This window comes from Canis lupus, chromosome 34 (assembly GCF_048164855.1).
Source record: "Canis lupus baileyi chromosome 34, mCanLup2.hap1, whole genome shotgun sequence".
NCBI lineage: Eukaryota > Metazoa > Chordata > Mammalia > Carnivora > Canidae > Canis > Canis lupus.
Window position 1 is genome coordinate 3,313,430 of NC_132871.1, and position 14,619 is coordinate 3,328,048.

Here is a 14,619-nt window from a genome sequence, read left to right on the forward strand (position 1 = left end):
TTCTCCAGTGCATGTAGAAGCCCTTGAGTGAAGGATCACGCGGAGGTCATTAACAGGAAAGCAGAATCTGGAAGGGTGATGCGGGAATTGACTGTTCCTGAGCGACTGGGAAACGTGATACAAACATGACTACTAGAAAGATTTGCAGAAGGAAGGGCTATTTATTTACTCTCCTTCCCGCTTCCAGATTCTCAGGTAAGAGCATAGCCAGATACAGACTGTGCATATGCCGTTCTGCCCAAGACGTGATATACGGAGAGTGATTTATTATTCATCAAACCCACTCCTGAACCCCCGTGCCCGTATTATTAGATACATATATTTCCTGCATCAAAAATAAGCATAACACATTTGAGAATTTTAACATACAAAAATGTACAAATTTATATTGGCTGTTTGCTATTTCGGGTCTACTGGAGCTGTCGTACAGTTCCTGAAAGAATGCTACGTACTTTGCATATTTTTGAGTTATTCTCCCCCCCCCCTCACCCCACCCCACCCCACCAACATTACTTTAACAGAATTTCCATGGTTTACTGTCTGGAGGGCCGATGGTTTGGGAACTAGAGCAAGCTCTGGGTGTAAGCAGCACGGAACCAGCGGAGCGGACCTGTTGTACTTATTTATCCCCAAGGATGGTGTCAGAGTCTCGGTATGCAGAGGCCTCCAAAGGTTGAGCCACTGAGGCTCCGAGATGCCAGGGGACAGAAGGAACAACGAAACTCCCAAACCCAGGGTCACCGTACGTTCCCAAGACAGCGAAAACGAACTAAAACAAAGGTTTGGTTTACTTAAATACTTAACAAAAAATTTATTGCAAGAGATATATTTCACTGAATGTACAGTTTCAAGGAACATGGTACAAAACGTAGTGGTGCCATCAGCTTGGTCTAATAAACATGAAAGAGGTGCCAATACACAAAGGTCAGAAACAAACCGAAAAGAACCCCCAGGAGCATACCCGACACCATAGGTCCCAGCGCCATCGATAGGTTTTATGTACATCAGACCTACTCGTAAGACGCCACCTGCATGTGCAGGCGGGTCGTGCCCATCCGCGGGCTCTGCAGGGCCTCGGTGAACAGGTGCGCATCCCGCGCGGGGCAGTCAGGGGCCGGCCGGCCCCGGGCGCAGCTGCGGAGCAGAGGGCACCTGCGCCAGGTGGGCCCCGGCTGCACCTGGGCGTGCGCAGCGGCTAGAAGAGCGGCTGCAGCGGGATGACGGCCGCGTGCGGGGGCAGCAGGGAGGGGAAGAGCGCGCGGGGCAGGGCCGGGCAGGCCAGCGGGGCGGGCAGCGCCGAGGCCGGGAGCACGGGCAGGGGCGGCGCGGCCAGCGGCGGGAGGCCCAGGGCGACGAGCGGCAGGGGCGGCCTGGCGAGGCCCGGGCCGGGCGGGGGCGGCAGCGCCTTGAAGGGCGCGGCGTGCAGGGGGCCCAGCGCCGGGGGCGGCCCGGCCGGCGCCAGCTTCACCTTGGCCGCCAGCAGCCCGGGCGCCAGGTGCGGGCCCAGCTCGCAGGGCAGGCGGCGCAGCTTCCGCAGCGGCTCCACCGGCACCAGCAGCGCCGCCTCCGGCCACGCCAGGGGCGCCAGGACCGGCTCGGCGGCCGCCACCGGGGGCCCGTCCTGCGCGCCCAGGATGCCCGCGGGGAGCCGGCCCGGGGGACGCTGTCTGCAGCCGCCGCCGCCGCCGCCGGGCGCCTGGAGGGGGCTGCGCTCGCCCGGGGCGCTCCGCCCCGCCCCCCTGCCGCGGCGTCCCACCGGCGCGAGGCCCAGCGCGGCTTCCGAGGGGGCGCCGGCGGCGTAGACCGCGGCGAGCTCGGGGGAGGCGAGCGCAGGTCCCGCGGGGGCGGCCCCCGTCGGCACCTGCTCGGGGCACCCCCTGGCCTCGGGAGGCAGCGGGCCGCCGGGGGGCGAAGCGGGCCGGGCCTCTGCTGCACCTGCTGTACCCGCTGCAACCGGTGCACCTGCTGCACCTGCTATACTCGCTGCACCCGCTATACTCGCTGCACCTACTGCATGCGCTGCACCCGCTATACCCGATGTACCTGCTGCACCCGCTGCACCCGCTGCACCTGATGCACGCACTGCACCTGCTATACTGGCTGCACCCGCTGCACGCGCTGTACCTGCTGCACTTGCTGTACCCGCTGCACCTGCTATACACGCTGCACCTGCTGCACGCACTGCCCCCGCTGCACCCGCTGCACCCGCGCGCTCTGCCCTCCGCGCAGCTCCCGCACCGCCCTGTGGCTTAGTTTCCCCGTTTGAGGCTTCGCTTACGGCCTCATCCCGGGGGCCTAAGGGGGAATCGCCTCTGCTGGGAGACCCCCCTTCCTCCCGCAGGTCGGGAGCCTCCGACCCCACGTGGAACCTGCTGCCTCTTTTCCTCCGGCGCTTCCTCTTGGGTTTCCGGGGGCCCGAGGCGCGGGGCGCTCTCAGCATCTCCTCGGGCGAGCGACTGGGTCGTCGACTTAAGCTTTCGTCCGAGGAGTAAGAGGAGTGTGGCCTGCGCTTTCGGTGGGGCCGCTCGGGCTCGCTGAGGAGGGAGTGGTAGCCCCTCTTGACGGCCTGGCTGTGGGGGCCGGGGGGCGCCTGGCCCCTGGGGAGCGGGTCACAGGTGGGCGGCCCGGGCCTCCAGCCGCAGGGCGCCCCGCAGGTGGCTGGGCTGCGCCTCCCCGCGCGCGCCCCGGGACTGGATGCCACGTCCAGGGCCACCGCGTCCCTTGCGCACTGATGCCTGGAGCTGCGGGCCTCCCTGCTGGGGCATCCGGCGCCCGCGGCTCGACCCACGCCCTCCTTGTCGCTGAAGCTCGGGGACCAGGGCTTGGGCCTTTTCCCAGGTAACTGATGGGAGTCCGAGGGCTGCCCTGCAGCCACCTGCCGCTGTCCCCAACTGGTTTCCGGCGGATTTTTCCCAGTGGGGTCAGTGTAAGTACTTCCCGATTCCACCTTGAAGTGAATTTCTGGTTCTTTGGTTTTCTCCCCGCGGTGACGCTGGCACAACTTTTTCCTCTTCTTCTTCCTTCTGCTTTTACGGAACCAGTGTTCGTGGGTACCCTTCGACCTTGTGGTGGTGTATTTCTCGTCCAGAGTGTCCTGTTCCACCTGGTTCCTGGTGAGCTTGTATTTTTTTGTTTTTCTGATCCTACAGGAAACACTTCTCTTCCTCTGACCCGGAGTCTCATTTTTCCCAGATCTGCAGCTATTGGAGGGAGTGTCATCGACCAAAAGAGGAGCGACTCGGGAGCACTCATGTCCGGCCCCTCCGACGTCACCATCAGGGAGTCCTGCATGTCCTGCCGGAGACACGCTCTTGCTTTCGGAAACCGGTCTCTTGCAAATGTCTTCTGCCTTCTGCTGGAAAGGAGGGTCAGTTGAGGGCAGCTTATTTTTATCTAGGTTGCTGTTTAATTTGGTGGCCTTGAAGTCAAAACAGAGAGGATTGCAGCTGTAGGACACGGGTGGCTGAGTGGCTGTGTAACTCAGCATCTCTGATGGCCACTGAAGGACTGTGGACCCGTCCTTGTTGAGTACGGGTACGAACGGCTCACACGGTCTCTTCCCTAAATCTGATTTTTTATGTAAGGTTATGTTTTCCTCTTCAGAATTTGAAGGGGTCGACATCATCTCAGGACCATAATCTTTATTCGCACCTTCAACTACAGACGCCCCCCTGTCCTTACCATTTTCCTCTGTGGTAGCCTGCAAGGACGCACCATCACTCGCTAAGTCAAGGCCTGTAGACTTCCTTCCTGACACCCCGGAACCGTTATCGCTCATAGGCACGTCTTCATTAATAATAGCATCTTCCAGGGGTATTTGATCTGCCAATGGGACTGAGTTTTGGCAATTATCTACATCAGAAGATAAAGGGCGTGGAAACTGGCAAAGTGAAGGTAATAAAAATGTATCTTTCTCACTAGAAACTTCTTTCATCTCTTGAGTTTGAGCACTTTCTTTGTCCGCACACGTTCCTTCTGGTGGATGGAAAGAGTTAGCTTTCTCCTCAGAACTCAAAAGCACATCTGTTGGTGAAGATAGTTGAAGATGACAGGCACCAGGGACAAATCTACTTTTTCTGCTAAATCCTTTTTCCACAGAGGCATCATCATTGTATTCAGAGAAGGCTGCAGCTGAGGACTCCAGCTTTACGGACGCTTTCTTCGGAAATGCGAAAGAAAAGCCAATTTTGTGTCTGTGAATTCCTTGGGCTTGATCCCCACGTTGGTTATTTTTTGCTGTATGATTATTCGCGCTTTCTGGATCTGCAGCGACGGTGGTAACATCTTTAGTAGTCTCTTCACTATGAATCAGAGTGTATTTGAAATCTTCCTGGTTATTAACCGGATCCACGACAACTCTTTGGGAAATCTCACTACAATTTTCTTTCACAGTAACAGTTGTTGACTTGAACATGGGGCCACTTCCAGGAGCGCTACAAAAAGAAAAGTGTATATTAGACAGAACACCTCTGAGGAAAAACATCCACACATTTATATGGGAGAAATGTCATTATAGGATTTCTTTTTCAAATTTTAAGACCTTCATGAGAGAATTACTTTCATATAGTTCAGTTCCCTCCCATAGCACTGCGATGACAGCATTTAGTTACTGCTTATTGTTTGGGATAACTTGGGGACACCCATTTTGAGGTTGACCTTTGTAGCTGTTAGCAGCAGGTCAAGGACATTCCTGTGCTCTCCTGAGTTCTTACTGACCAAGATTCTTTAGCCTCAGGGCCTCTTCAGGTATCTTGGAGGATCTGTAGAATCGTTAAAATAAAATTATTTAAATTTACAAAGACTTAACATCATTAAGACCGTATGGAGACTATGAAGAAAGCTAAAACAAAACAAAACAAAACAAAAAAAACAGAAAAGCTGAGAATTCAGGTCAACATTTCCATTCAACCAGTGAACACTGGTTATTAACTGGATCCTCGACAACTCTTTGGGAAATCTCATTACGATTTTCTTTCACGGTAACAGTCGTTGACTTGAACACGGGGCCAAGTAGAAGGCTACGGTGCAAAACTAAGTAAGAGATAACAGTAACTTTAGAATTTTAAATAATATCGTAATATACAGTAGGTATAGGACAAAAGGCTATTTACTTAAGATGTAATTTCTATTTATTTGGCATTGCAGTACACGTTACATAGTGGGTTCTCAATCAAAAGAGCTACACTGGGTGGCATATAAAGAAGGAGCCACCTACATAGCATCTTTGCCCGAACAGAATCATGCTGTGCAGAATTTTCCAGCCTATTAAGTTTAGTTTCTTAGAAGTTATAAATTAAAAAAAAAAAGAAGTTATAAATGGCCCCTAAGTTTTTCAGTTGACTGTTTTCTTTATCTAATCTCTACCACGATGGGCTATATTTGACATTAAGAAACAATGCCGGTTCTTATTTTGCACATCTTTAGAGGCCCCCAAATTAATGGGAAAAGTGTGTGTGTGTGTGTGTGTGTATGTACTGTGAAATATGAACTGTTACTGAGGAAAGTAATTTAGATGAGAAGTTTTGCTTCTTTTTGCTTCTTGTGTGTATCTTTCTATTAACGCTAGTTCTCTCAATATATTAAAATGTACATTTGCAAATGCTACTTATAGGACGTTAAATTGCATAGGCCCTATGATTCTCTATAACATTACCTTGTACCTCGTATAATTTTTACTACAAAGAGGAAAAAGATCTGGTTGGTACGACTGAATAGCAGTTATGTTTGTTTTTAACGGTGCCCTAGAGGATTCACAATACATTTAAATTTTATTTTGATTTTTCTAAACTTGCCATCCCAAAGAATGTTATTATGGCAATATATTCCCTAACACTACATTCAGTTTAAAACAGACCTCCTATAAAATAGTTTCATTTTAAACAATAATAAGAGAGCCCTATTTATTTGGGGGAAGGGGGGGAGAGCACTCTAAAAAGTTGTCTTCTTTTTATGACTGCTTCCTGGCCTGAATTGTAAATTCTGAATTATAACAGTATAACTGTTTACTGTTAGAAGCAGGTCAAAATGTAAGAGCTTTGAACTTCTAACAGTTGTGACTGTTCATTGACAGTGAAATTAATATTGACTAGCCTCTGAAGTTCATAGGGCCTTCCTAACCTCTATTTTTTTAATAAAAGATACTTTCAGATAAAAGTTCTCCAAATTTTAAAATTTTTAAAATATTTCCTCTTAAAACCCCTTTTATAACAAAGGTCATGATAGGGTGCTTTGTTCTTTTCTTCAACAGAATATTTTGAATTTCCGCTAAGAAACAGAGTGGCTTTTAACTAAGTGTAAATAGAAGAGTAATGTGAAATTAATTTTTCTTTGAAAAGTAAAACTAAAGGAATATTGGCTGTTTATTGAAATGTACATTAAGCAAGTGTTTCCATAAAATTCAAATTCAAATTCCTGTCTACAGCCCACAGAAAGCCATGAAAATGTTAGCCTCTTATCCTGGGTACAGAAAGAAATAAATAGAATTGTGTCCTTTATTTCTTTGTGTGTGTGTGGTTTTTTTTTTTTTTTCTTTTTTTTTTTTTTGGTCATTATGTTTTAAGAAAACAAGATTTCATTGCACACTCACCACACAGTTTCCTTTCTTAGCTCGGCCAGCTTGTGCAGGCGTTGGAGTGCCTTTTCCTGTTTTCTTTCATCTTTCCTGGATTTAGATGCTACATTTCGAGCAAATTCCCTTTGTTTCAGTTCTTTGAGCCTCTATTAAGAAATATGGAAATGATTAATAGCATTTGGCTCTATGGCAATGTTAAAGTTACTGTTGTTATTGTTGGTATTTTCCAGTACATTATCTTTGACCTCATGTGAGGAAAATACATTTGTGACAATTCGCTTCTAGAAAAAATATTTTTTGTACCTTTGGCTTGTGAAAATGCCAGTGCATATTATTACATTACATTAAGGATGTACCTAAGCCTTAGATAAATTGGAATTGACAACTTTCATCTCTGTTTACTGCCTTTTCTGCCAAGGTCCTGTGCCTAATTCACATGGAAGTGTTAGAGTTTTCAAACAAATTTAATTCGCTTGTATATTTCAGTTATATATAATAAATTTCATCATTTTTGATGTGCTGTATATTAGATTGGTACTGGGCCCTTTCATATTTTCTAAGAAGAGTAAATGTTTTATGTTAATCCATAAAGCAAGTAACCTCTACTAACGTGATTTAGAACAATCCCTCCCCTCAAATATCAGGCACATTTCCCAAATAATTCAATATCTGGGAAGAAAAGTGATAGTGCTCTTTAGAAATTTGTTTTATATTTGGCATATTTTTCATCTGTATTAAAGGAGCTCATTTTTGGGGTTGAATAAGTTTTGGCCAGAAAAAGAGGATGTCAACTTGAATAGATAAATAGCCATGTATGTGGCATGATTTAAGAGACACCAAAGTGGTCCCATGCCCCAAATCTTTTCACTATAGTCTTCCACCGAGAAAGTTTATACTTATTAAAAACAATTAAAGTCCTATTTTTTCTCATGAAGGCTCATGGTGTGACGCCTTTGTGATATGTCAGTCTTTAAATACGACTCTAAGAGCATAAAGCATACACTAATCACTTTTTTATGAGGTGACTGAATAAAGTATTTTTTAAAAGATTTTATTTATTTATTCATAAGAGACACAGAGAGAGAAAGAGAGGCAGAGACACAGGCAGAGGGAGAAGCAGGCTCCATGCAGGGAGCCCGATGGGGGACTCGATCCTGGGTCCCCAGGGTCATGCCCTGGGCTGAAGGCAGGCGCTATACTGCTGAGCCACCCAGGGATCCCTGAACAAAGTCTTAATGAATGACTTCTACACATACACTGACGAATGTCAGGGGCTTAGAACAGTGCCTGGTATATAAAATACCTGCTCAATAAATATTTGTTGATTTATATGTGAATCACTTAAATCCTCCAAATTAAGAAATTTCTCACCTCAAAAAAAGTTAGTCATAATGATGAAATAATGTTAGACTCCTGATGACCCTGAAGTACACCTACTTAATTTCACCTACTTGGGACCATAGCTTAAGCTTCAAATAATCTCTAATATTTTAACTGATGGGACTTATATAAGGTGTGTATCTATACATATATATACAAGGTTATTCCGGAATAAAGAATAATTATTAAAATAATATAGACTATTGATCATTTATAAGATCTAGAATTAGAGTATAGTAGGGCAAGAATATTTAGCTCTAAATTTTAGATATTCATAATCTTGGTCATCTCTATTTCCCATAACTTTGAAGTCATACCAAGACTTACTCAACTGACAATTACTGAGGTTATGCATTCACTCTGTTGAATGGCTGGGATTATAAAGAAAAGATTAAGGCCAGTGTCTGTGTGTCTGTCACTGGGTAAATGTATGTGAGCATATACATATATGCATTTTGCAGAAATAAGAAGAGAACACACACAGGAAGAGATAACAGCAATTATTGATTGAGGTATTTTTATCATGCAACATAAGGACAGAAAAGGAGAGCCCCCAAAAATCCCAAGAAGGCTATCTGGGAAAAATGACATCTGATTTGGATCTTCAAAGATATAAAAAAAGCATGAAGAAGAAGGGTTGGATGTTAGAGGTGAGAAAATATTTTAGGAAAATCTTGTGTAAATGTAGAAATAGGAGCATGCATATTCTAAAAAAAATGCAAGTAGAGAGAGAAGTATGGTTAAAGCAGATTGAATGTGCGGAAGTGATGAGAACTGGTGAATTACAGGGTCTAAGCAAACCAAACCTGTCTGTCACTTTAGGAGAGTTTAAACAATGCAGCGCTACAATGGGATTTTCATTTTATCAAGAACCATTTGGCATCAGTATGCATGAAATCTTGCCATGGAACAAGGTGAAAGACAGAGGATGCCTAAGTGGGATATTACGATGGTCTAAGCAGGAAACACTAAGAGCCTTTCTAAGACAGTAGCAGTAGGGAGAAAAAGCAGACTTGGTGACTTATTTGATGTGCACAATCGAGTGGCCTCAGGTTTACTGAGATATACTACCTGCCATTGTAAGACAGAGGCGCGTTCAATCAAGAGAGGGTTTGGGTGCTAAGAAGAAGATGCTAACAGAGAATGTGAAAGGAAACAGAAGCCAGATTCTCTGAAATAAATATTTAAAAGAACCAGAGTGCCAAATGAAATAAGGCCAAAAACAAAACAAAACAAAACAAAACAAAACAAAAAAAAAAAAAAAAAGAGAGAGAGAGAGAGAGAAAGAAAAGAGTTTAAATACCAACATAAGAATTAATGTTCAAAGTTTTTTTAAACTCTTATTTATAAATATTGATATCTTAACAAATTGAAATAATGTATTTCCTACAAGATCTGCTAGGAGACTACAGATGACAAATAAGAAAGTTAGACTCAATTTTAATAAAATCTTTAGGATACACATGAATTTATATATATATATATATATATATATATATATATATAATAGTAGTATATATATGTGTGTGTTGTATAATAGTAGGTTAAAAGTATATTGTTTCTAATAAAAAGCAAAGATTTCCTAAAGCAGGTATATGAAATGCCAAGAATTTTCCTATTTACTATTTCAAATTAACCATTAGGATTTGAAAAAAAAAAAAAAAAAAAAAAACCATTAGGATTTGAATTAACCTGTTCTCATTGAGCTCGTAGTTAAAGATCAAGGAGCCCATCAGTTATCAGATGCCAGCACTGTTGCACTTTCTGAGAAGTGAGTAATCGACATGGCTAGAGTCAGCTGTTGATGCGTATTTAGAGAACTGTGGATATTTAGGACATAAATGTTGCTTTCGTCCCACCGAGCTTGTCAGAAGCACCAAGCTACGTTCACGTGTCCCTGTCGCTGCCAGTCTCCCTCTATGGACACATCATTCTCTTATCTCAGTGACACACTACGTGATATCAAGGTAAATGAGCTTGCCCAACAGTGATGGTCGGATTTAGCTGCGACGAAGATAGGCCTGCCCAAATACTTTGGCTGGTCTTAGACTAGAATTTACCAGCCTTGGCTTGACATCCTTTCTTGTATTTCTCCACAGCATAAATAAACTCCTGCATCATATTTTATATGTAGTAGAGTAATTTGGAAAGGTCAATAATAGAAACCAAGTAGATGCTTTTGAGAATGCCAAATGGAAGGAAAATGTAAGTTCAAGTTCCACACAAACAAATATACTGGATAATACCTGTGAGACTTACAGAAATATCAACGCTCTTTCGAAAATCTTCCAAACAATTTATTGACAGTCACTCAAAAGAAATTCTTAGTGATAAATGTCAGGACAGAAATGACAGTCGGCAAGAATAGAAAACTAGAAGGATGTTAGGGCGCCTGGGGGACTCAGTTAAGCGTTTGCCTTGGACTCAGGTCTTGATCCCAGGGTCCTGGGATGGAGCCCCTCATCGGGCTCCCTGCTCCACGGGGAGCCTTCAGCTCCCTCTGTCTCTGACTCCCTCCCTCTCTCTGTCTTGCATGAATGAATAAATAAAATATTTTAAAAAGAAAAAAAGAAAAGAAGAAGAACATTAAAAAGAATTTGTGGGAAGATATGGTCTAGCTCCAGGATCACAAAACGAATTACAATGTACACACGCATAGAAATCCAATGTGTGTTTTTCGAAATATAGAAACAGAGAATGGAAAAACAAAAAGAATCAATGATTTCAGAGGGTCTACTCTATGTTTCCATGGATTTTACTTCTATTAGGACCAAAGTGTCACAAGCGCAACCCGGTCATGGATCCTCAGATACGGTCTCAGGAAAGTCATGGAATTGGATGGTTGGGAAAGTTAGGATGATCTTGGCCTCAGGGGAGTGATGGTGTTTTCAGAGACTGGCAAAGGTTTAAGCAACGTGACAAAGACTGATGGAGAAAGAGAAGGAGGGAGAGAGGAAACCACTTTGACAGTTCATCATTCCGTGCTTAGCATTTAGGTAAATCGCCCCATTTTAACAATTGCGAACCAGACCCTCGTGAATATTCTCATATTTTGTACGCTTCTCTACAGGTTCTGGCAAACAGAATTACCGGAGTAAAAGATACACATTGGCACTTTCTGAGGTCTCCCCAGGTGCTGTTCCTAACTTTAGAGCAGTTTTGTACCCCTCCCAGCAGGATGTGAGAGTATATCCAATATTGGGAAGCATCACTCTTAACTTGTTTAATTGATTGGGAATACATGATATATCCTTAATGTTTGGCCTTTAATTCTTTCCTTTACTGGGAGAGCTGGCGTATTTCGGTATACATATTAGCCACCCACATTTCGTCTAGAATCGATACCGTTCCTTAGAATGTATTAAGCGAAATTGCATATGTTACCTCGTTTGGTTCTGAAAATAAACACAGGAGCCAGCACGGTGAGCGTTATGATCCGTATTCAGAGAAGACACAGCTGAAGCTGAGCAGACTTTAGAGCCTGGCCCAGAATCACATGGTGGAAGCAGGACTGGAAGCGGGATTTCCTAGAATGTTTCCCGTGATTTATCTCCTCTATTTGCTCTGCTGTATCGTTTTCAAGCTGTGCTTTTAGGTTGGGCTGACTTGGCTGAGATGCACATGCCCATTTATCTCTCAGCAAGTATTAATTGAGGGTACATTATGTGACAGCTGTTGTTCTAAAGCACGGTCGATACATCTGTGACACAGGAGGGGGAAAAGAAAAGCCTCTTGGTGTCTTGAAATGTTCATCACAGTCGAGAAAGAAAGACATCAAGACACATAAGCAAGTCAGTCAGGTATTTTAGGAGATCGGGGGGAAGAAACAAAGTCAACCTGAGAGTGCACGTGGCCGGGGGAGGCCTGCTAAGTTCAAATGCAGTGACCGGGGAAGGTTTCCTACTAGGTGACTCTTCGGTTTCTGCTTAACAATCACCACGAACTCAATAGCTTAAAACAGGACATATTTATTACCTCACCGTGTCTGTAGGTCTGCAGGCCTACACTTTGCGTGATTAACAGGTTGGTTGGCCAGGCTGCATCCTCCTCTGTGCATCCTCCTCTGAAGGTTGGTCTTGGAAAAAAATCATCTCCCAAGTTCCTGGAAGTTGTTAGTAGAATCCATTTCCTTGTGGTGGTAGGACTTCCGACTCCCCGACGGCCAGGGCCACTCTCAGCCACCGGAGGCCCCAGCAGTCTCTTGCCCCGCAGCCCATTCCCAAGCCAGCTTACAACCTGGCAGTTGCTTCACCTTCAGCAAGGAGGTGCCTCCGTGCTGCTAAGACTGAGCCTCATCTAACACGGTCTATACAGCGCAACCCGATTAATGGGGTGACGTCCCATCGCCTTTTTCAAGTATTTTATCAGTTAGAAACAAATCACAGTTCTCTATCCGCATTCACAGAAAGACTCACTGGGGGGTCGACTTGGGGGTGTGCCTCTCACAGAAGGTGTGTCTTCTCGTTGAGGTGATATTTGAGTAAAGAACCGCAGAACCGTCAGAGTGGAAGTCGCAGCGAAGCGCAGGTTACTTCGTTTCGGTTATTGCTCTCTGCTGCATGGGAGTGCTGACGTTCCTGAGCTGCAAGTTTACAAAGGGCTGGGAAAAGAATTGTCTGAACTACACCACCGGGCAAGTGACAGATGACAGAGGAGGAGGAAACTCAGGCCTACTTTCCAGATGGTTCCGCACTATACGCAGGCACCACCCAAGAGTGGACCTTGCAGCACTCCGGCCCATCCGTGGGACATCCTCGAAAGATAGCGATAGAAGGAAGTCCTTCCCATGGACAGCATTTGGAGCGGTGAACCTTGATCATTTTGCTTGGGAGGAGAGGTGGCCAGAAGAGATCCACTGATTCCTGGGCTATGGCCCATGGGCGGGATGGCTGGTTAGAAACTTGGAAGGAACATAATTGGAAAAGTAGTGACCAGGAGGTCTGGGGAAGAGGTAAGTGGCTAGATCCCTCTGAATGGACTAAGAACTTGAAGATACTTGTGTCTTGTGTGAATGCTCCACAAAGGGTCCCCTCAGCAGAAGAGGATGTTTATAGTTATGTAGATAAGAGAACCTGTTTTGTGGATGCCAGCTAGCCTCTCTCCTCAGCCAGCCCTGTCACTGCCCAACGAGCTCCTGAACAAAGTGGCCATGGTGGCAGGGATGGTGGTTACACCTGGGCTCAGCAACATGGACTTGCCTGGCTCTAGCCCCTGCTGAGAGCACGATCTGCCCGCAACAGAAATCAGTGCTGAGCCAAAACAAAAGAACAAAGAAAACAAAACAGAATCATACTCATAAAGACAGAGCACGAACTGGTTGTGACCATGGGGGACGTGGATGAGATACGGGGTAAAACAGGTAAAGAAGATTAAAGGGTACAGACTCCTAGTTATAAAATAAATTACGTCGCCAGTAAGTACAGCATAGGGAACATTGTGGACAATATTGTAATGGCTTTGTCTGGTGACAGACTTAGCACGGTGATCATTTTATGATGTCAGGTCATTATGTTGTACACCTAAAACTAATGTAATGTTGTACACCAACTTTACTTCAATTACAATTTTTTAAAAAAATAAATAAATAAAAAGTTGATACAAAACAAATACACACACAAAAAACCAGTGAGCCCTGAATATGGCACCATTCCCAGGGGTGATCCACCTTGGTGGCAGGCTGATTAAATTAGGACAGCTTCCTTCATGAAAATGACAGTGTTTTGTTCTTCCTAGAACACATTTGTACTCTGGAGACGCATCTGTCATTCCTCCATGCGATGCTTCTTCCGAAACTATAGTCCATGGACTTACGAAATGCCTTGTTTACCATCATGGTGTTCCACTCAGCCTTGTTTTTGATCAAGGAACTCACTTCACAGCAAATAAAGTGGGGCGGTGGGCCCATGTGCATGGACTTCACTGGTCTTCTTGTGTTCTCCACCATCCCGAAGCAGCTGGTTTGACAGAATGGTGGAATGGCCCTTGGAAGACTCAGTCACAGCTCAGAGTTGGTGACAATATCTTGCGGGGCTGGAGCAACCATTATGGAGGAGGCTATGTATGCTCCAAATCTGTGTCCAGCAAATGGTACTATTTCTCTCCTAACTAGATTGAAAGGTGGTAGAAATAGGGTTGGCACCCCTCAGGATTACCCCTAGTGATCTACTAGCAAATTTTTGGCTTTCTGTACCCACAACCTTACGTGCGGCTGGCCTAGAAGTCATAGTTCCAATTGCTGGCGGGAATTGGAACAAATCCATCAGGAGACACATCAAGGATTCCACTGAGCTGGAAGTAAAATCTACTACGTCACCACTTTAGACTCTTCACGACGCTGAATCCACAGGCAGCGAAGGTAGTTCGTGTGTTGGGTGAGATGATATATCCTGATCATCAAGAGGAAAAGGCGGTGCCACTCCACAAGGAAGGGATGGGGAATTATGTCTGGAATGCAGGAGATCCCTTTTGACGTCTCCTGGAATCCCCAGGTCCTGTGATTACAGTCAACGGAGAGCTACAACAACCCAACAGCAGGCAGAGTTATTATTAGGCCACATATGCATGCGGAATGAAAGCTGGAGTCACTCCACAAGGGAAAGAACCACAACCAGCTGAGGTTCTTGCCGAGGGCAAAGGGAATAGGTGGTGGAAGAAGGCAGTTTTAAAGA

At 45.4% G+C, this 14,619-nt stretch overlaps 1 protein-coding gene across 1 annotated transcript in view; it reads right to left on the reverse strand.

Moving 5' to 3' along the window:
* Positions 1-781: 781 nt before the first annotated feature.
* Positions 782-14,619, reverse strand: part of ZNF804A (zinc finger protein 804A) — a 274,035-nt gene continuing 260,197 nt past the window's right edge. The window contains exons 3-4 of the mRNA XM_072811441.1: positions 6,587-6,717; positions 782-4,433 (exon numbers count right to left, since the gene is read on the reverse strand). Of these exons, the coding sequence (XP_072667542.1) occupies positions 1,196-4,433; positions 6,587-6,717 (3,369 nt within the window). The 3' untranslated portion in view covers positions 782-1,195. The remainder of the gene's footprint in view (positions 4,434-6,586; positions 6,718-14,619) is intronic.